We start from the raw sequence: 21,047 nt of genomic DNA, 5'->3' as shown, positions 1-21,047 counted from the left end.
GCAACCTCCATCTTGCGGGTTCAAGTGATTCTCCTGCCTCAGCCACCTGAGTAGCTGAGACTAAAGGCATGCACCACTATGCCTGGCTAATTTTTGTATTTTTAGTAGAAATGGGGTTTCATCATGTTGGCCAGGCTAGTCTCAAACTCCTGACCTCAAGTGATCCACCTGCCTCAGCCTCCTAAAGTGCTGGGATTGCAGGTGTGAGCCACCGGGCCTCGCCGAAAATTAGTTCATTTGCTCATAGTTTCATAGGCTGTGCAAGAAACATGGCACCAGCATCTGCTTGGCTTCTGGTGAGAGCATCAGGCCGCTACTGCTCATAACAGAAGGAAAAGGGGAGCCAGCTTGTGCAGAGATCCATAGTGAGAGAGGAACCAAGAGAGAAGGGAGGTGCCGGACTCTTTTAACAACCAGCGCTTGCTGGGCGCAGTAGCTCACACCTGTAATCTCAGCACTTTGGGAGGCCAAGGCTGGTAGATCACTTGAGGTCAGGAGTCTGAGACCAGCCTGGCCACATGATGAAACCCCATCTCTACTAAAAATACAAAAATTAATCACGCGTGGTGGTGCGTGCCTGTAGTCCCAGCTACTCGGGAGGCTAAGGCAGGAGAATCGCTTGAAACCGGGAAGCAGAGGTTGCAGTGAGCAATATTGTGCCACTGCACTCCAACCTGGGTGACAGAGCTAGATGCCATCTCAAAAAAACAAAAACAAAAACAAAAACAACCAGCACTAATATTAGATTGGTGCAAAAGTAACTGGTTTTGCCATTGAAAGTAATGACAGGCCGGGCATTGTGGCTCATGCCTGTAATCCCAGCACCTTGGGAGGCCAAAGCGGGTGGATCATGAGGTCAGGAGATCGAGACCATCCTGTCCAACACAGTGAAACCCTGTCTCTACTAAAATTACAAAAAAAAAAAAAAAAAAAAAATTAGCCAGATGTGGTGGCAGGTGCCTGTAGTCCCAGCTACTTGAGAGGCTGAGGCAGGAGAATGGCATGAACCCAGGAGGCAGAGCTTTCAGTGAGCCAAGATCATGCCACTGCATCCCAGCCTGGGCGACAGAGCAAGACTCCATCTCAAAAAAATAAAAGAAAAATAAAAGGAAATAATGACAAAAATTGTAATTACTTTTGCACCAAGCTAATAGAATGAGAATTCACTTATCCAAATACCTTCCATTAGGCCTTACCTCCAACATTGAGGATCAAATTTAAACATGAGATTTGGAGGGGACAAACATTCAAACTACAGCATCTAGTTATGTAACAAATTACTCTCAAACATAGTGGCTTAAAATGAGAATGACCATTTATTATCTGACGATTTCTGTGGGTCAGGAATTCAGACAGGGCACAGTGGGCATTGGGGATGGTTTGTCTTGGCTCTATACGTCTGGGGTGTCAGCTGGAAGATTTGAAGGTTGGGGGGCTGAAATCACTTTTGAAGTCCTCACTCCCATCCCTGGCAACTATTTCTTCTCCATGTGGGATTCTCCATAAGGCTGCTTGAGTGTCCTGCCAACATGGCGGCTGGCTTCCCCCAGAGCAAATGATCCAAGACGGAGTGAGTCAAGCCGATGCTATCCTTTCTGTGACCTAGCCTCAGGAGTTACATGGGATCCCTTCTGCCACACTCTGTGTATTAGAAATGAGTCCAGCCCACATTCAAGAGAACTGGGGAGAATTAGTCACCACTTTTTGAAGGGAGGAGTGTCAGAGAATGTCTGTACATATTTTTAAAACCATAACCATTCCTCTTTCACAAAGCTTATATCCTGGGTGGCATGGAGGTAGAAGGAAGACAGAAAGTACAAAAACAAGTAAGATAGGTCCAGATATGATAATAATTATGAGGATAATAAAATGGTATGTATAAAAGAGAGGTCTTTATAAGGAGAGGGACACTTTTCCTAGCGTGGCAGGGAGGTGTCCTTGAGGTGGTAATCTATCCTTAGAATGAGAAGGAGCTGGCTAGGTGAAGACCGTGGTCTGAATGTTCCTGGCAGAGGCAATAGCAAACGCAGAGGCCCTGAGGTGGAAACAAATTTGGCATTTGAGGACCCGAGAGAAGACCCGTGTGGCCGGGGCGTTGTGTGTAAAATACTGATAAAGCTGGATGCAGGTTGGGGGTTCAGTTGTGTCCCCCAAATAGGTATGTTCAAGTCCAAACCCTAACACCTGTGGATATGACTTTATTCGGAAAGAGTCTTTGCAGATGGAATCAAGTTAAGATAAGGTCATACTGGATTAGAGTGGGCTGTAATTCAATGACTGGTGTATTTCTTTGTAAGAGAGAAGGCCCAACGTGGTGGCTCACGCCTGTAATCCCAGCACTTTGGGAGTCAGAGGTGGGAGGACAGCTTGAGGCTACAGATTCGAGACCAGCCTGGGTAACACAGACCTTGTTTCTACAAGAAATAAAAAATAAATAAGGTAGCTGGGCATGGTGGTATGCACCTATAATCCCAGCTACTGGGGCGGCTGATCTAGGAGGTTGAGGCTACAGTGAGCCGATATTGTGCCACTGCACTCCAGGCCTGGGTGACAGAGTCAAATTCTGTCTCAAAAAAAAGTGGGGGAGGGGGGAAGTTAAGGGAGACGAGAAGCGCCAGGATCAGTCAGGCGTGGTGACTCATGCCTATAATCCCAGCACTTTGGGAGGCCGAGGAAGGGCAGATTGCTTGGGCCTAGGAATTTGAGACCAGCCTGGGCAACACAGCGAAACCTCATGATACGGTTTGGCTTTGTGTCCCCACCCAAATCTCATGTTGAATTGTAACTCCCAATATTGGTGGAGGGACCTGGTGGGAGGTAATTGGATGATGGGAGTGGATTTCACATAAACACTAATACTAACGACAGGTGATGAGCGGGAAAAAAAAAAAAGGGTCCGTGCATAATTTTCATGATATCTACCACCACAGAGAAGCAAACATGTCCTCACATTCAAAGCCATCCTGGGCTGAATTTGGCCCACAGGCTGCGGGTTGCACAAGCTTGCTCTAGAGCGTCCAGAAGGAACCAGCTCTGCCAACACCTTGATGTTAACCTTGATGTAAGATCATTCCGGACTCCTGACCTCCAGAACTGTAAGAGAATAAATGTGCTTCAAGCTACTAAGTTTGTCACAATCTGTTACATCAGCAATTGGAAACCAATACAGCTGCCCTCTTGTCCCCTTGAAATCCTTGTTAGATATGTGTCCATTTTTTATGTGATCAGTACAGTTTTTGTATGTAGTAGTATATAGCATAGAAGGAAAGCTTGTGGATACAGGAACTAGTTTATCCTGGTTTGCCCAGAACTCTCCTGGTTTTAGGACTGAAAACTCCACATCCTGGGAAAACTCCACATCCTGGGCAGACTGGGACAGTTGATCACTCTGTATCATAGCTGCATTTCCTATTTAGTTCTGTAGCATTGAGCAAATTACTTAACTTTCTCTGTGCCTCAGTTTCCTTATCTGCAAAATGGGCATAATAACAGGGTTGCTGTGAGAGTGAATTGGGTTAATATGTGTAACAGTGCCTTGCCCACAGTAAATGCTTAGTTAATGTTAGGCTTATTATTATGTAAGACCAGGTGTGGTACAGAAATTTCTGGAGTTGGCCAGGTGCGGTGGCTTATGCTTGTAATCCCAGCACTTTGGGAGGCCAAGGTGGACAGATCATTTGAGGTCAGGAGTTCGAGACCAGCCTGACCAACATGGTGAAACCCTGTTTCTACTAAAAGTACAAAAATTAGCTGGGCGTGGTGGCGGGCACCTGTAATCCCAGCTACTTGGGAGGCTGAGGCATGAGAATTGCTTGAATCTGGGAGGCGGAGGTTGCAGTGAGCCAAGATCATGCCACTGCACTCCAGCCTGGGCAACAAAGCAAGACCTTGTCTCAGAAAAAAAAAGAAAAAAGAAAAAATTTCTGGAGTTGCTTTATTAGGAAGGAAAGGTAGTGTTCCCCCCTTATCCATGAGGGATATGTTCCAAGATCCCCAGTGGATGCCTGAAACCGTGGGTAGCACTGAACCCTATATGTACTATGCGTTTTCCTATACATAAATACTTATGATAAGGTTATTTTATACATTAGGCACAATAAGAGATTAACAATGGTAACTAATAAAAAATAGACAAGTATAACAATATACGGTAATAAAAATTATGCGAATGTGATCGTTCTCTCAAAATATCTCCTCAGCCTTCTTGTGATGAAGGAAGGCTCGTTCAGGATGGTGCGAGATTTCATCACGCGACTCAGAACAGTGTGCAGTTTAACACTCAGGAAATTGTGAATATTACAAGTACTGCAAGAAAAGAAAAGATAAAAAGTTTATCAATTGGCCGGGCATGATGGCTCACACCTGTAATCCCAACACTGTGGGAGGCTGAGGCAGGTGTTCGAAATTAGCCTGGCCAATATGGTGAAACCCCGTCTCTACTAAAAATACAAAAATTAGCCGGGCGTGGTAGCTCACGCCTGTAATCCCAGCTACTCGGGAGGCTGAGGCAGGAGAATCTCTTGAACTCAGGAGGCAGAGATTGCAGTGAGCCGAGATTGCGCCACTGCACTCCAGCCTGGGTGACAAAGTGAGACTCCATCTCAAAAAAAAAAAAAAAAAAGGTTTATTTCTGGAATTTTCCATTTAATATTTTTGCACTGTAGTTGACCATGGTAACTGAAACCTCAGAAAGTAAAATCACGGATAAAGGGGACTGGGGCCAGATGCCGTGGCTCACGCCTGTAATCCCAGCACTTTGGGAGAGGCTGAGATGGGCAGATCACCTGAGCTTCAGAGTTTGAGACCAGCCTGGGCAACATGGTGAAACCCTGTTTCTACTAAAAATACAAAAATTAGCCACGTGTGGTGGCACACGCCTGTAATCCCAGCTCGGGAGGCTGAGGCAGGAGAATTGCTTGAACCCGAGAGGGAGGCAGAGGTTTCAGTGAGCTAAGATCGCGCCACTGCCCTCCAGCCTGGACAACAGAGAAAAAACTCCATCTTAAAAAAAAAAAAAAAAAGAAGACTACTGTATTTTTCTTGCAGATTTCAGTTCATGACTTGAATCTCTAACAGTTGTCTGTCTTTACCTTCTGATCACCAGGGGGTCCCTCCCTTCTCTCTGAGCCCATGAAGACTTGCTTCGTTGGGGGCAATGTGACACTTACCTGCCAGGTGTCTGGGGCCTACCCCCCTGCCAAGATCCTGTGGCTGAGGAACCTTACCCAGCCTGAGGTGGTGATCCAGCCCAGCAGCCGCCATCTCATTACCCAGGACGGCCAGAACTCCACCCTCACCATCCACAACTGCTCCCAGGACCTGGATGAGGGCTACTACGTCTGCCGGGCTGACAGCCTTGTAGGGGTGAGGGAGGTGGAAATCTGGCTGAGTGTGAAAGGTGAGTGTTGGAACTGAGCCTGCAGGAGGAGGGTTCAGAGCTTCAGAGCACCCAGCACCAGCATGGGGACAGCCTGGTGCCTCCCTGCACGTGGGTCACTGCCAACTGGGAGAAGGCATATCTGCTTGCTTATGACTTGACAAGGTGGCTGGAATACATTATTATCCAACCCCAAACTCACTAATATTTACATAGGTAGCAAAAATGACATACTATCTATACACACCAAAGAATAGATATCTAGTGTGTATCAGTTGTGAAGCATAACAGCAAAAGGAACACCTAAGAAACTGTCATCCCATTTAGGATACAGAATAGTACCAACATGCATTAGGTTACTTGTATGTCTCAGGGCCAGATTTGGAAACAACAATAGGACTGGGCGTGGTGGCTCACACCTGTAATCCCAGCACTTTGGGAGGCTGAGGCGGGTGGATCAGTTGAGGCCAGGAGTTCAAGACCAGCCTGGCCAATATGGTGAAACCCCATCACTAGTAAAAAAACAAAATTACTTGGGAGGCTGAGATGGGCAGATCACCTGAGGTTGGCAGTTGGAGACCATTAACTGGGCATGGTGGCAGGTGCCTATAATCCCAGTTACTCGGAAGGCTGAGGCAGAATCACTGGAATCTGGGAGGTGAAGGCTGCAGTAAGCCAAGATCGCGCCACTGCACTCCAGCTTGGGCGATAGAGCAAGACTCCATCTCAAAAAGAAGAAAATAACAATAGAACTTTAAAAACAGGATGCCTGCTTAAATTTGAGTTTAGAAAAATAATTTTTTTTTTTTTTTTTTAGTATAAGTGTGTTTCAGATATTTCATGGGACATAATTACACTGAAAAACTATTCATTGTTTATATGAAATCCAATTCACTGGGCATACTGAATTTTACCTGGGAGCCCTCCCTGTAGGCCTAGTCTCATCCTGGGCCCCTCTTGAAAGGTAACCATGGTCCTGAATTTTAATTTTTACTATAGATGTCTATACTTCTTTCTTTTTATTTTTTATAGAGATGGGGTCTCTCCTTGTTGACCAGGTTGGCCTTGAACTCCTGGGCTCAAGTGATCCTCCCATCTCAGCCTCCCAAAGTGTTGAGATTACAGGCATGAGCCACCACACCTGGCCTCCTTCTTTCTTCCCTTCCCTTCTCCCTTTCCCCTTTTCATCTCCCTTTTCCCTTTCCTGCCTTCCTTCTTTTCTTTCCTTGCCCTTCCCTTCCCACACCTCCCCTCCCCTTTCTTTCTTTTTCTGAGACAGAATTTCACTCTTGTTGCCCAGGCTGGAGTGCAATGGCGTGATCTTGGCTCACCGCAACCCCCACCTACAGGGTTTATGCGATTCTCATGCCTCAGCCTCCCGAGGAGCTGGGATTACAGGCATGTACCACCACACTTGGCTAATTTTGTATTTTTAGTAGAGATGGGGTTTTACCATGTTGGTCAGGCTGGTGTCAAAATCCTGACTTCAGGTGATCCGCCCTCCTCAGCCTCCCAAAGTGCTGGGAATGCAGGCGTGAACCACCATGCCCAGGCTCTAGTACCAATTCTTTTTTTTTTTTTTTTAAATGAAAGGCCTCACATATTTATTACTGAACCCAGCCAACCAACGCATTCATAATAGATTCAGAGAGGAAAATACGTTGAACTCTCCAGAGAGTGGTGACATTTTCAGTTTGATATGGTAATGTGATTGTGACCTTCAGACAGCACAAATATATGTGCCATCTCATGTGCAATTCCTTATAGACCCAGCTTGGTTCTTCTCCAATGTCTCCTTTTGGAGTTGTACCTTATTTTATTTCCAGTTTTCATCCGAATCCACTGGGGAATGGGACGATTTTGCTTTTGTTTCTTGGCCAGGAATCGCTTAATCCTGAAAGTCTTGTGAGAAGACATGGCGAGAAGTGGAGGCAAGAACACACCACGATGGCAGAGAAAGGAAAAGAGAGGGGTCTAGTACCAATTCTTAAATAGTGCTTCCTTTGCTCAATACCCTGTCATATATCAAGTATATCTACATGTGGACCTGTTCCTGGATTCTCTGTTCTGTTCCATTGATCACTCTGTTTATCATGGCATTGATAACTCTCACACTCTTACTTACCATGGCCTTATAAATAGTCTCAATGTTTGGTAGACAGAGAGATTTTAACTTTCCATTGTTTTTTCACATTCCCTCCTCCATCTCATCCCCACAAACTCTCTGAGGTTGGGTGATAAAATATTTATCTGGCATTACAGACAGGTCATAAGCCGTACCCAAGGTCAGCAATCAAGATAAGACAAGAACTGGATCCACGCAGAGAAAGGAAGGTGGTGTTCTAATTGCACACATATCTGATGGAAGAATCAACGGTGTGATTTGTCTTTACAGAACCTGTAAATATCGGGGGGATTGTGGGAACCATTGTGAGTCTCCTTCTGCTGGGACTGGCCGTTATCTCAGGGCTTCTGTTGTATTACAGCCCTGTGTTCTGCTGGAAAGGTAAGGGCTCCCTGGGTCCCTTAGCTTCTCTTCCAGGCTTTTGAAAAGGTGCGGGTTGGGGAAGGATGGCCCCTGTCATGCGTCCACCTGAAGTTCTGTTCTCTGGGCTTCTTCATTGGGTCGAGATGTATAGTAATAAGTCATCTAGGTACCATCCCGGGACACCCTATCACCTGTCACATTGAGTCAGTTTTCTTATTCGTGCCTCTAGTAAATGTTAGCCTGAATAAGAACCTGTGAGGTTGAAGTGGATGTTACTGGATATTAATGGTTTTTCCTTTCTCTCTTCAGTAGGAAACACTTTCAGGTGAGTGTTCCCTAGACTCAAACCCATTCCCACCATCTGTCTTCACTTCTGTTTTGTTCCCTTCCTTTCATAAGAACAATAATAGCAACTACCACTGAGGACCTACAATGTACTAGACACTGGTGTAGGGGTTTTATCAGGTATTCTTATAAACCCTTTCATCATCTCCTCACGGTGGTGGTGATGTCTCCATTTTCCAGATAAGGGGATGGAGGCTCAATGAAGTAATTTCTGCAAGCTCATTCTGGAAGAAAGCAGCAGTGCCTTCCTTCAGGTCCAAGTCTAATCAATTCCAAAGTCTGTGTTCTTTTACAATGCCAAACCTCAGGGCTGGACACATTGCAGGTCTGTCATTGAGACAGAAAGACAATGTGTACATTTTGAGCCAGTCATTCATGCATTTGTTTTATTTAATTTTCTAAAAAGAGCTAAAAGAAAGAATCAATCATGGTCTTAGAGTTTTTTGTTTTGTTTTGTTTGTTTTTTGTTTTTTGAGACAGAATCTCACTCTCTTGCTCAGGCTGGAGTGCGATGGCGCGATGTCGGCTCACCACAGTCCCTGCCTCCTGGGTTGAGGCCATTCTCCTGCCTCAGCCTTCCGAGTAGCTGGAATTACAGGTGCGCACCACCACGCCTGGCTAATTTTTGTATTTTTAGTAGAGACAGGGTTTCACCATGTTGGCCAGGCTAGTCTTGAACTCCTGGCCTCAAGTGATCTGCCCACCTCGGCCTCCCAAAGTGCTGGGATTGCAGGCATGAGCCACTGCACCCAGCCAGTTTTACGGTGTTTTGGAAGACTACTATGAGTATGCCTAGAACCCCCTCCCAAAAGGAAACCCCAGTAGGGGCAAAGGAACCGAATGGAACTTGTATATTACATTTCCTAAGCAGATTCTGGGTGGGGGCAAAGTACTCTTCCCTATGATCCTATGGAAAAACAGTTCTTTACCTATTCACAACAACAGGATGTTACTGTTCTGGGACCATCTTTCGTAGCAAAACATTACCTTTACTGCCCTGTGTTGGAGGGCCATTCTCTCAGTAAGTCTGTCATTCCCTGGGCTTGTTTCTCACCGGAGGCATCAGCGTGGTATAGGAGGAAAAGGCATTGAGACCATTGGACCTGGGTTCAAATGACAGCTGTGCCATTCCCAAGCCCTGTACCCACAGAAAATCCCTGACCCTCTCTGAGCCTTCGTCTCCTGATCTGTTTCACCAAGGGGTTTGTGAAGATTAAATGAGAACGTTAACACAGCTCCTCGGGCAGGTGACTGACTCGTGACTTTCATTCTTTCTTCCTTAAGAAATGCATAGTCCAGGCTGGGTACAGTGGCTCATGCCTGTAATCCCAGTACTTTGGGAAGCCAAGGCGGGCAGATCACCTGAGGTCGGGAATTTGAGACTAGCCTGACCAATGTGGAGAAATCCCGTTTCTACTAAAAATACAAAATTAGCCGGGCATGGTGGCACATGCCTGTAATCCCAGCTACTCAGGAGGCTGAGGCAGGAAAATCGCTTGAACCCAGGGGGCGGAGGTTGTGGTGAGTTGACATCGCGCCACTGCACTCTAGCCTGGGCAGCAAGGGTGAAACTCCATCTGAAAAAGAAAAAGTTTGTTTTGCCAGGTGCGGTGGCTCATGCCTGTAATCCCAGCACTTTGGGAGGCTGAGGTGGGTGGATCACCTGAGGTTGGGAGTTCGAGACCAGCCTGACCAACATTGAGAAACCCCATCTCTATTAAAAATACAAAAAGTCAGCCAGGTGTGGTGGCGCATGCCTGTAATCCCAGCTACTCGGGAGGTTGAAGCAGGAGAATTACTTGAACCTGGGAGGCGGAGGTTGCAGTGAGCTAAGATTGTGCCATCGCACTTCAGCCTGGGCAACAAGAACGAAATTCTGTCTCAAAAAAAGAAAAAAGAAGAAATGCACAGTCCAGGCCGGGCACAGTGGCTCATGCCCTATAATCCCAGCACTCTGGGAGGCCAAGGTGGGTGGATCACTTGAGGCCAGGCATTAGAGACCAGCCTAGCCAACATGCTGAAACCACGTCTCTACTAAAAATACAAAAATTAGCCAGATGTGGTGTGCACGCCTTTAGTCTCAGCTACTTGGGTGGCAGAGGCAGGAGAATTGCTTGCACCCAGGAGGTGGAGGTTGCAGTGGGCCAATATTGTGCCACTGCACTCCAGCCTGGGCAACAGAGCAAGACTCCATCTTAAAAAAGAAAAAAAAAAAGAAAAGAAAAAGAAATGTATAGTCTGAAATGCAAAGTCTGACTGGGTAGGCAGAGCTAGTGAGCTGACAGTAAATAAGCTACAGTGTGGACTCTAAATGCAATCATTAATTTAGGTCTTTAGCGGGAGAGAGAGGACTTTACCTGTGTCTTCCAAAATGAGGAGGGGGACAGATTTCGGTAAGTAGAGCAGAATGAGGGCATTTCAAAAAAGGAAAAACATTTGTCTACCTGCTGTAAGGGGACATGAAATGGTAGATGCCTGGGACATGGTCACCTGCCCGAGGAGCAAGGGAGTAATAAAACAAACCCAGCATGAGATACCATCATCTGAAGCAATTTGTGGCAGCGTCTCTCTCTTTGGTTACCACACCATCATCTCATTACTTCACCAAGCTGAGTGCATGAGGAATTTTCCATATTACTCATGGGGTCGCAAAAAGTCTAGTGTTTCCTATTCAGTGAGAGCTGAAGTTGGGAAAAATAGGAAATCTTCTTGATTATTTTTTCCCTTTGGAAATTAGGGGACAAAACATGGATGATGTCATGGTTTTGGTGGATTCAGAAGAGGAGGAGAAGGAGGAGGAAGATGCTGCAGTAGAGGAAGAGGAGGAAGCACATGAGAGAGAGGAGTTGCCAAAAGAAATACCTAAGCAGGACCACATTCACAGAGTGACCGCCTTGGTGAATGGGAACATAGAACAGATGGGAAATGGATTCCAGGATCTACAAGGTAAGCTCTTTTTCCTTAAACAAATAAACAGAAAACAAACAAAGGCATGTTGGCTCATGCCTATAATCCCAGCATTTTGGGAGGCCAAGGTGGGAAGATCACTTGAGCCCAGAAGTTCGAGACTAGCCTGGGCAACATAGTGACACTCTGTCTCTACAAAAAAAAAAAAAAAAAAAAAGAAAGAAAGAAAGAAAGAAAGAAAAATTAGCCAGGCATGGTGGTGTGCACTTGTGATCCCAGCTACTTGGGAGGCTGAGGCTGGAGGATCGCTTGAGTGTAGGAGGTCCAGGCTGCAGTGAGCTATGATCACGCCACTGCACTCTAGTCTGGGCAGCAGTGGGACACCTGTCTCAAAAAACAAACAACAAAACAAAACAAAACAAAAAAGCCCACAAACCTCTGAACTGCAGTGAGCTTCTCAGCAGGAAATCTCTAAGGGGTGAGTTTGGTTTTTTAAAGGCTGGGGAAGATAGCTAAACTTTAGTCTAGAACCTGAGACTACTGTCAACTACCAACATGAAAATCAAATTGACACACTCTTATCAAGGTCCTGGTCTAGGGTAGGCACCATATTGGCATTGTGGGAGAATAGAAAAGAGAAACTGTTAGCGTCTTCATGCAGGGGCTTTACAAGACCAGTTCAGGCCGGGTGCAGTGGCTCACGCCTATAATCCCAGCATTTTGGGAGGCTGAGGTAGGTGTTTCATTTGAGGTCAGGAGTTTGAGACCAGCCTGGCCAACATGGTGAGACCCCTTCATCTCTACTAAAAATGCAAAAATTAGCTGGGCATGGTAGGTGCATGTAATCCCAGCTACTTCGGAGGCTGAGGCAGGAGAATCACTTGAACCCAGGAAACGGAGGCTGCAGTGAGCCGAGATTGAGCCACTGCACTTCAGCCTGGGTGATAGAGTGAGACTCTGTCTCAAAACAAAACAAAACAAAAAAAACCAGTTTAGATGAACAAACTAAAACCCACAGGGGAAATGGAAACAGGAGCAAGACTGAACCAACACTTTGAGAGAGCAGTAGAAGAGCTGCTACAGAAAGATATTTGATTAATTGCCTGATGGACAATATTTAAAAATTATAGGCGCGGTGGCTCATGCCTGTAATCCCAGCACTTTGGGAGGCCAAAGTGGGCGGATCACTGGAGCCCAGGAGTTTGAGACCAGCCTCAGCAACATGGCAAAACCCATCTCTACTAAGAGTACAAAAAATTAGCTGGGTATGGTGGCATGTACCTGTAGCCCCAGCTACTTGGGAGGCTGAGGTGGGAGAATCCCCTGAGCCTAGGAAGTCGAGGCTGCAGTGAGCTGAGATCGTGCCACTGAACCAAAACTTATAGGACCTCAGAGAAAGATAAGAGCCTGGAGGGGTGCACTGGTCAGGGGAAGCTTTATGGAAGAGGTGGACATGAAGCAAGGCTTTAGGACGGCTGAGTTGGAATAAGCAGAAAGGAGAGAGGGTGTTTCAGGTGAGGGCAGGGGCGTGAGCAGAGGACATGAAGGATGGCTGGTATCAAGCATGCCTAGAGGTTTTGAATGTAGAAAACAGGTGAAAAGGGGAAAACACACCCTACCCCACCTTCCTCTCCATGAGATCCCATTCTGCGACTCACCAGGAAAGGACTAGAAATCACTGAGATGATTGATGACTGATGGTTGAAATAGAATCACACTCTGATTACAAAGCATTGGGTTTATTTCCCCCCTGTGCAGATGACAGCAGTGAGGAGCAAAGTGACATTGTTCAAGAAGAAGACAGGCCAGTCTGAAGAAGAGGATGGTCCATGGTTGTTTTGCTCTGAAAGCTTGGAAAGCTTCACTGAAGATGAGCTCTTCATTCAGCTTTGACTCGACCTGCACCCCTGGCCGGGGCTTGCACTAGCAACATTTGGGTCTCAGCAAAAAACAAAACCAAGCACACACATCTTTCCTTCCATTTATTGAAAAACGTTGGTTTGATTTGCTCTAAGTTTTCCCAATGATGTTTAAAAGCTTTGAGAAGGAAGGCTGCTTTGGTGTCTGAGGTGCCACTTCTGCTGTGAATCCTGGCTTTATCCAGGTTGATTTACTGTGATAGATGCTTATTTGGAGGGAGCAGAGGTCAGGGAAGCGCTGGGTCTTGGTGCCTTTTGCCACTTTTTTTTTTTTTTTTTTTTTTTGAGACCGAGTCTCCCTCTACTGCCCAGGCTGGAGTGCAATGGCACGATCTCGGCTCACCACAACCTCCACCTTCCGGATTCAACCGATTCTCCTGCCTCAGCCGTGCCACCATGCAAATATCAATTCCTTGGAACAGGTGAAGTTCCAGGTACCAATGCCAATCAGAGGAAGGCAGTTTGGTTCAGGCTTTGGAGTTAGAAACACCTGAAGTCAAATCTGGGCTCTGTTGCTTCCTTCTTTCATGGGCTAGGGCACGATTCTTTACCTGTCTCTTGGCCTCAATTTCCTCACCTATAAAATAGATGAGGAAATTGCTCACTTATTGTCTCGTTCGGAAAGCTTGGAAAGCTACATTGAAGATGAGCTCTTCATTCAGCTTTGACTCGACCTGTACCCCTGGCGGGTGCTTGCACTAGCAACATTTAGGTCTCAGCAAAAAAACCAAGCACACACATCTTTCCTTCCATTTATTGAAAAACATCTTTGTAAGATCACCTGCTAAATATGAAAATCTGACTTGAATTTGTACTATTTAATAATGCGTTTCTGCTCTAGTGGGCAGGACCTAGGGCTTAAAGGGGAACTTCCTTTCTCCAATTCTAGGAACTGGGACTCTAAAATGAGAAGCTGGTTGTCCGAAGTAACCCTGCAGGTGTGGTTGGGGAAGGTCTGTCTTCTTGGATGAAGGAACTAAACTAAGCATATCGGCACTGTCTTAACCATTTTTATTTCCCTGGAGATAGAATTCTTTTAAAAAGAGTTAGGGAGCTGGTAATAGCAAGTGCCTTTCATTATAACCACATTTTGCAGAGCTTCATATTTATATACAAGCCTCCTAGGTGATTCACTATTAGCTTGCAGATTTTCCTATGCTTCATTTCTCCTGTTGCTTTCAAAGAAGGCAGGAGACATGTTTAATAAGGGAGTATCTGGTGATAAGAACTGCTTGGGCAAACCAGCTCATTTGGACTATTTCTCAGTCTGGGAAATGGGAAGAGGAAAACTTGTTTCCTTCCTGCTTCTTAAGGATATTCTGAGGGTACACTGATCAATAACACTAAATTTGGAATGAAAATACCATGTGATGAGTTTAGCTTGCTGATGCTTCCAGTAGATCCTTGTATAGTTTCAATATTTAAGTTTTCTGATTTCATATAAATTTCTTAAAGTCAAGGATCTTATAAGGGTGCAGCGGATGTTTGCTAAATATGAAAAACTTACTTGAATTTGCACTCTTTAATGTTGCGTATCTGCTCTAGTGGGCCGGACCTAGGACTTAAAGGGGAACTTCCTTTCTCTAATTCTAGGAACTGGGACTCTTAAAATGAGAAGCTGGTTGTCTGAAGTAACCCTGCAGGTGTGGTTGGGGAAGGTCTGTTTTCTTGGATGAAGGGACTAAACTAAGCAAATCACTAGAAGTATGCCCCGTCCCCTGCTCAGAACACTGGGGAGCTCAAGAATGGGCTGCAATGTGCACCCCTCAGGAATAGCTGTGAATTGCAGTTCTACTGGCTTTTGGCTTTTTGTCTTTTGCTGCAAGGCACCCACGTACTTAACCATTCTCAACAGTGTAAATCAGTGTCATTTTAGAATGAGATACTCAGCTTGCTTCTAAAGTCACTGAATACTGAGTGAGTCTCTCCTTTCGAGTCTTCAGCAACCAAATTCCAGAATTGAAGAGTCTACTACTCAGAGGCAACAAGATTAAAAAAAGAAAACACAAAAACTGTTGAGGTGAAAAAAAAAAAAACAACCCTAACTGGGAACACAGAGAATGTTTTGTAAGATCACTGGGATATTTTCCACAACTTCCTCTTCTCTTGCACACACATCTGTTGATAGGAAATATTTGAGGGTTTTTCCACTATCAAATGGGAGCTTCACGGTCCTGGTGCCAAACACTATAAACCTTTGACCAGCTGAGCTGTGACTGCCGTCACATATCTGAGTCCTGTGTGCACATTAACATCCTGGGTCAGGTAAAATCCAGGTCTTCAAGTTTTAAGGATTTTTGAAAAATTCGGGCTTCTTTAAGACGATCCATGCCCAAATCCACAAGCTTGTTGACAGCGGATTACAGTTTGTGTGGCAAAGTCCAAGTTATTACACTGTGCTTTAAAAAAAATCTTATCTGCATGTATTGTTAACTTAGAGACTGTGAGATCTATTTATCAGGACCAGGAAGATAAACACTTCAGGTCCATTGCAACTGACTTTTTTCTTGTTTTTCTCAAAACCTGGTGGACCCCAGGAAGGGAGCCTCCACAATTCTGTGGCTTTGATATTGGCTCCAATTCTCACAAGCACATATAAGCCCCATAATTGCCACAGGAAAACACAAGATGGAAAACTGCAATAACCCATGCACTGAGACTTAGAAAATCATCCTTACTAGGTAAAATGTATTATGATGCAATAAGAGCCAACTGATATTTCTCACGTTGGGACTGGCCAGGAACTGCTGCAAAGAAAAAAACCCAGCTCCTTCTCCATTATTTACATTTTAAGATGTGGTGGGGGGAGATTGGGAGAAATTAATTCTGAGGTTATCATATGCATTTTTTAAAAGATAATGGAATAAAGCTATTTTTAAGTAAGTGCTTTTGTGATCTTGATTGAGACCTGCTTAGTAAATTGAAAGACTTGGAAAAACGAACTTGACAAAAAAAATTTTTTTTTACTAGCTTTTTAAAAATTGGTAACAATATTCTCCTCAACTCAGCCCAGATTTTTTTTTTTTTTTTTTCCTCGAGACAGAGTCTTGCTCTTTCACCCAGGCTGGAGTGCAATGGCAAGATCTCAGCTCACTGCAACCTCCGCCTCCTGGGTTCAAGTGATTCTCCCGCCTCAGTCTCCCAAATAGCTGGGTTTACAAGCGCCAGCCACCATGCCCAGCTAATTTTCGTATTTTTAGTAGAGATTAGGTTTGGCCATATCGGCCAGGCTGGTCTCAAACTCCTGACCTCAGGTGTTCTGCCCGCCTAGGCCTCCCGAAGTGCTGGGATTACAGGCATGAGCCATCGTGCCCTGCGCCCTTACCCTTTTATTCTTTTCCATGATGTGTACATAAAAATGAGGCCTGTAAGACTCCAGGAATCGAAGGAATTTGGAAGACAAAAAATGGAGACTCAGAAAATTAGAGAAAAGTGGGAGGGGGAGGCTGGACAATAAAACGGGGGTCCTCAGGAGGCAGGAAATTAGCGATTAAATGGGAGCAGAGGTGGAGGAGGCCGACACTGGTGCCAGAGATAGAAAGTGGAGACCCAGAGGAAGGGGTGTGCTGGTCCGTTTTTAAAATTGGGAAACTTAAAAAATACCCAGTGTATTAAAAAATACCCAGTGGAAAATGAAGGGTGAGAACGGGGCATGCTAAAGTTAAAACGGGTGGCGAGGAAGGAACAGGTAGCCAGCGGAAAACGGGGAGACTGAGAAACCGGCAGGTTCAAAACAAAAAAACAAAAACCAGCCAAGCGGGGTGAACAGGAGTGTAACCCAGGAGGCCAAACGGGACACAAGAAGGACGGGACACAAGAGGGAAGTACCCAGGGCTCATAAAACGGGCCTGGGTAAAAAAAACCAAAACATTAAAACGGAGAGACCATGGCGAAAAAGAACCCGGGAATCTCAGTTACCGCAGAAAACATGGGTTGCGTTAGAAAGCAAAGAAGTTTAAAATGGAACCACTGCGATCCGGAGCTCTGGGACCAGTGACCGGGCAATGGAGAGGGCACTTGGAGGGAAGTGAAGAAAGGCGGGGAGAAAGGAATGAGAAGCGCGAGAGTGACTTGAATGAAGCTGACACCAAGAACCGCGGGAAGAGCTTGGACTCAAAGCAGGAAAGGGAAGCGCTCGAGTCGGGGGTAAAGGGAGGCATTTTGAGGACAATGAGCTGAGCTCAGTAAGAAATCCCCAAGCCACTGACACTACTGGGGACTGCACAACTAAGAAATGGGGTCTTTCAGGCAGGAAAAGCCTCCATGATGACTCCTGCCCTGGCCCTGGAATGTTAGAAAGGGGGCGTCTGGCCCAAGAGAGCCATTTCTTGAGGCCATGCAGGTACACAGGGAGCAGCTTTCTCAGGGGGACGGGGACAGGAGAGGCTGTCGCAGTAGGTAGTTAAGGGGACAGTCTTCTTCCCAATCGCCCCTGCCCCGTTTTTTATCTCGTTCCCACCCCACCCCGGTTTTCACCCTGCGCTCCTCTCCCCACTGCCCCGTTTTCTCACTTCCCTCTCCCATTACCGGAGCCATTGAGCGGCCCCCCTTGTTTTACCCTAGCCTTGACCTTCGCCGCACCCCCCCATTCTTATTCATGTCCTCCCCCAAGCCCCAGCACCCGGTTGTTACACCTTCCTTCCACCCCCTCTCCCTCCGCATTTTCGCCTAAGCCCAGCTCTCCCCCAGGTTTCTTCTCGGCCAGTGTTCCCTCCACCCTATTTCTCCCGCCCCCATTTTTACCCGTTCCCCCCTCATCGGGCTTCGCATGGCTCCATTTTCACCTGCCCCTCCCCTCGACTTCGCTTCAGCCCCTTTGGTTCCCCTTCCCCCCACCGCCCTCAGTCCCCCTCTCTCCGTTTTCCCCGGATCGCCGCTTCCCCCGCTTGGTTTTTCCCTCAGCCTGGCTCTACCCACTCTCCAACACCCCCTTTTCCCCTGAGCCCGGCTTCCCCTACTCCGGTTTCTGTCGCTCCCCTTTCCCCGGTTTCCCTCAGCCCAGTTCACCTCCCTCCCTTCCCCGTTTTTATCCGGCGCTGGTTCCCCTCAGGACCCCGCACAACCCCTGGGTTTTATCCCGTTCGCGCCCCACCCCGTTTCCGCTCACCTCCCCCCACCCCTGCCCCATTTTTATCTGGTTCGCGCGTCTTCCCCGCCCCCGTTTCCCCTCAGCAACCCCTGGGCTTTTATCCCGTCAGCGTACCGCCCCCCCGATTTTCCATCTTTTCCCTCAGCTGCCTCCCCACCGTTTTTATCCCGTCCGCTCCCCCCTCCGTTTCCCCAGCGCCCCGCCCCCGCGCGTCTCCGCCCGCGCCCACCGCCATGTGACGGGAAGCAGCTGATGGCCTCTCCAGGCGGCGGCGGCGGCCGGGCCAGGGCGGGCGGCGCGGGGGCGGCATGAGGGCCCGCGGCCCTGGGGGCTGAGGCGCCCGCCGCCTGCCGCGGGGGCCGCGCGCGTCCTCCATGGAGGCCGGAGGTAAGTGGGGCCCGGCTGCCAGTTCCCGCCCGGCGGGGCCATGGCCCGTTCTCCCCGGGGAGGGGGAGGCGACCCCGGGGCTGGCTCGGCGGGGCTGGGCGGGGGCTGGACGCGGCGGGGGCGTCCGGCCTGGGAGGTCCGCGCGGGGCCGGCGGGGGTGCGCGCCCGGCGACCAGCTTTGTTTCACTTTCGTTGTCAGTGGCCGCCACCCCGACTCCCGCTGGCGACAGGATCGGGAAGATCGGGCTTCTGCGGGAGGAGATCCCCCGACCGGGACAGAGGGGGCTCTTGGGTGGGGAGCACCAAGCCCTAAAACGGAGATCCCGAAGGGGGTGGGTGCCTCTGGGTACCCAGGTGCCAGGGGACGCACTCGCATGTCTAGATGGGAGTCACCTCTGCCCCTCACAAGCTGTGTGATGGTGACAGTGGACGAACCACAGAACCACCGCCAGCCACCCATGTCTCAGTTTTGTATCTGCAAAATGGGATAATTCTAGTACCTGCCTCGGAGGGTGGTTGCAACCCGGTAAAAATGGTGTCTGGGTTCCCTGTTGAAACAATCTATTCCCAGCCTCTCCCACTGGAGATTAATTCAGTGGAGGTGGGGCGGGACTGGAGATGCTGATCCCTGGCGATATGTATGATCAGGCAAGTTTAGGATACACTAATGGGTGAGGACCTTGCCTCTATTCTTGTTAACTGTCATCCCCATCAGAAGACAGCGTGGAAGTCAGGATATTGGATATACCTCAAACCAGCTCAGATGAACATTTAAATCTCAGTGGGAAAGGTGTGTCTCTTATGCAAGGGGAAAAAACCTCGAGACGCGTGCACGCCTCGGCCCTCTCCCCTCCAACGACCTTCCCTCGGAACCCCGCCTGTACAGAAACTTGGGATAGATTTAGAATTGATTCCTGGAGTCCCAGCTCTTGAAGGACCCGAGTTTAAATGCAATTTCCTTAGGAGAAATTTTCAGAACGGGGTCAAGGCCCAGGGCTCAGAATTTGTTCCAGAACTTCGTTGTAATCTTGCAGCCAAGTTCAAGCTTCATCCTGGTCTGGAGAATTCTGATTGCTGATGGCTTGTTATTGTGGGTGGGAAGGTTGAAATCTGGATATTCCCTGGGGTGGTGTTACTTTTTAATTTAGGAAATGACATTTCTTTGTTTGCTGAAGTCAGGCATTGAGTTAAAGGCAGCTCTCTCCCCTTCCCATCTAGATAAGAGCTTTCTTTTCAGTGAGTGTGTTACCCGTAGAATTCTTTTTTAAAGGGCCCCTACGGTTTGTGTAGATCCTATGTGAATCTTTTTATAGCTTCCGTTTCATTTCCATTGCCTCCTTACAGTTCAGTGTGAAAGCAATCTGTAGCTAGCCTCCCTTTTTAACAGAAATCTGTTTCCAGTTCTGGGATTTTCCTAAAGATTGACAACTTCGTTTTGAGGGTGTGGGCAGGGTTGTTGAGAGCTGCCAAGTTACTGTACAAAAAAGGCCAGAGTTTTAACTTCTTTTCAAATGGAATAAAGCCCATTGTAAAGGAAGTACAATGGGCAACAGTTGAAATCTTCAGAGCAATGATTAGAATTCATTTATTCATTCAACAAATATTTGTTGAGTGTCTACTATGTGCCAGGCACCCTCTAGGCCAGCCCTGACCAACAGAAGTTTAATGTGAGCCACGTATGTAATTTAAAATGTTCAAGTAGTCACATTAAAAAAGAACAAAGAACTAGGTGACAATTTAAAAACTCTTTCAATCCAACATGTCTAAAATATTAGTGCTACATGTAATCAAATAAATTGTAATGTTTTAGATTTTTTGTGTGTGCTAACTGTTCAAAATGTGTTGTATATTTTATAATTTCAGCCCATCTGAATTCTGACTTGCCACATTTCAAGTGGCTGGTAACTACATGTGATTTCCCTATTAGACGGTGTAGCCCAATAGCAGTGAACTGGCAAGTTTGGGTGCGTTGAGAAAGAGATAGACAATAAATATGTAAAAATGACAGGCAGTCAAGAAAATATCAACCAAACGTACTGGGGTGGCTCACGCCTGTGATTCCAGCACTTTGGGAGGCTGAGGCGGGCAGATCACTTGAGGTCAGGAGTTCAAGACTAGCCTCAGTAACATAATGAAACCCGGTCTCTACTGAAAATACAAAATTAACTGGGCGTGGTGGTGCATGCCTATAATCCCAGCTACTCAGGAGGCTGAGGCAGGAGAATCGCTTGAACCAGAGAGTGGGAGGTTGCAGTGAGCCGAGATCGCGCCATTGTGCTCCAGCCTGGGCAACAAGAGTGAAATTCCATCTCAAAAAAAAAAAAAAAGAAAAAAAGAAAAAATATCTAAGTGATGGTTATAAAGAAAATCAAATGGTTAAAGGAAAGTGAATGGTGCCAGGCACAGTGGCCCAGCAGTTTGGGAGGCCAACTTGGGTAGATCACTTGAGCCCAGGAGTTTGAGACCAGTCTAGGCAGCATGGTGAAATCCCATCTCTACAAAAAATATAGAACTATAGGCGTGTAGAATGTGGCT

The 21,047-nt window shown here is 47.0% G+C and overlaps 3 protein-coding genes across 4 annotated transcripts in view; 2 read left to right on the top strand and 1 right to left on the bottom strand.

The window, feature by feature from the left end:
- VSIG10 (V-set and immunoglobulin domain containing 10) overlaps nucleotides 1-15,919 on the top strand; it is a 48,771-nt gene extending 32,852 nt beyond the window's left edge. Inside the window, exons 5-9 of one of the 2 annotated variants that reach the window (XM_037996464.2) lie at nucleotides 5,105-5,398; nucleotides 7,773-7,883; nucleotides 8,175-8,190; nucleotides 10,948-11,156; nucleotides 12,876-15,919. In XM_037996464.2, coding sequence (XP_037852392.2) covers nucleotides 5,105-5,398; nucleotides 7,773-7,883; nucleotides 8,175-8,190; nucleotides 10,948-11,156; nucleotides 12,876-12,931 — 686 coding nt within the window. In that variant the 3' untranslated portion in view covers nucleotides 12,932-15,919. The remainder of the gene's footprint in view (nucleotides 1-5,104; nucleotides 5,399-7,772; nucleotides 7,884-8,174; nucleotides 8,191-10,947; nucleotides 11,157-12,875) is intronic. The other variant, XR_012094601.1, reaches the window with a different exon arrangement.
- Nucleotides 6,943-7,818, bottom strand: LOC103239219 (large ribosomal subunit protein eL39). The gene has a single exon (XM_008004876.3). The coding sequence runs from the start codon at nucleotides 7,292-7,294 to the stop codon at nucleotides 7,139-7,141; it is 156 nt and encodes a 51-aa protein (XP_008003067.2). The 5' UTR covers nucleotides 7,295-7,818; the 3' UTR covers nucleotides 6,943-7,138.
- A 2,483-nt stretch (nucleotides 15,920-18,402) lies between the features above and the next one.
- The window catches only part of WSB2 (WD repeat and SOCS box containing 2), a 28,735-nt gene continuing 26,090 nt past the window's right edge, over nucleotides 18,403-21,047 (top strand). The window contains exon 1 of the mRNA XM_037996468.2: nucleotides 18,403-18,512. Within this exon, the coding sequence (XP_037852396.1) occupies nucleotides 18,500-18,512 (13 nt within the window). The 5' untranslated portion in view covers nucleotides 18,403-18,499. The remainder of the gene's footprint in view (nucleotides 18,513-21,047) is intronic.

This window comes from Chlorocebus sabaeus, chromosome 11 (assembly GCF_047675955.1).
Source record: "Chlorocebus sabaeus isolate Y175 chromosome 11, mChlSab1.0.hap1, whole genome shotgun sequence".
NCBI classification, from domain to species: Eukaryota; Metazoa; Chordata; class Mammalia; order Primates; family Cercopithecidae; genus Chlorocebus; species Chlorocebus sabaeus.
The sequence above is the reverse complement of the archived record's forward strand: the minus strand, read 5'-3'. Positions and strand labels throughout refer to the sequence as shown.

What these genes read in the sequence shown, in the direction of transcription:
- LOC103239219 (XM_008004876.3), bottom strand. Translation starts at nt 7,294, where the DNA reads ATGTCTTCTCACAAGACTTTCAGGATTAAGCGATTCCTGGCCAAGAAA.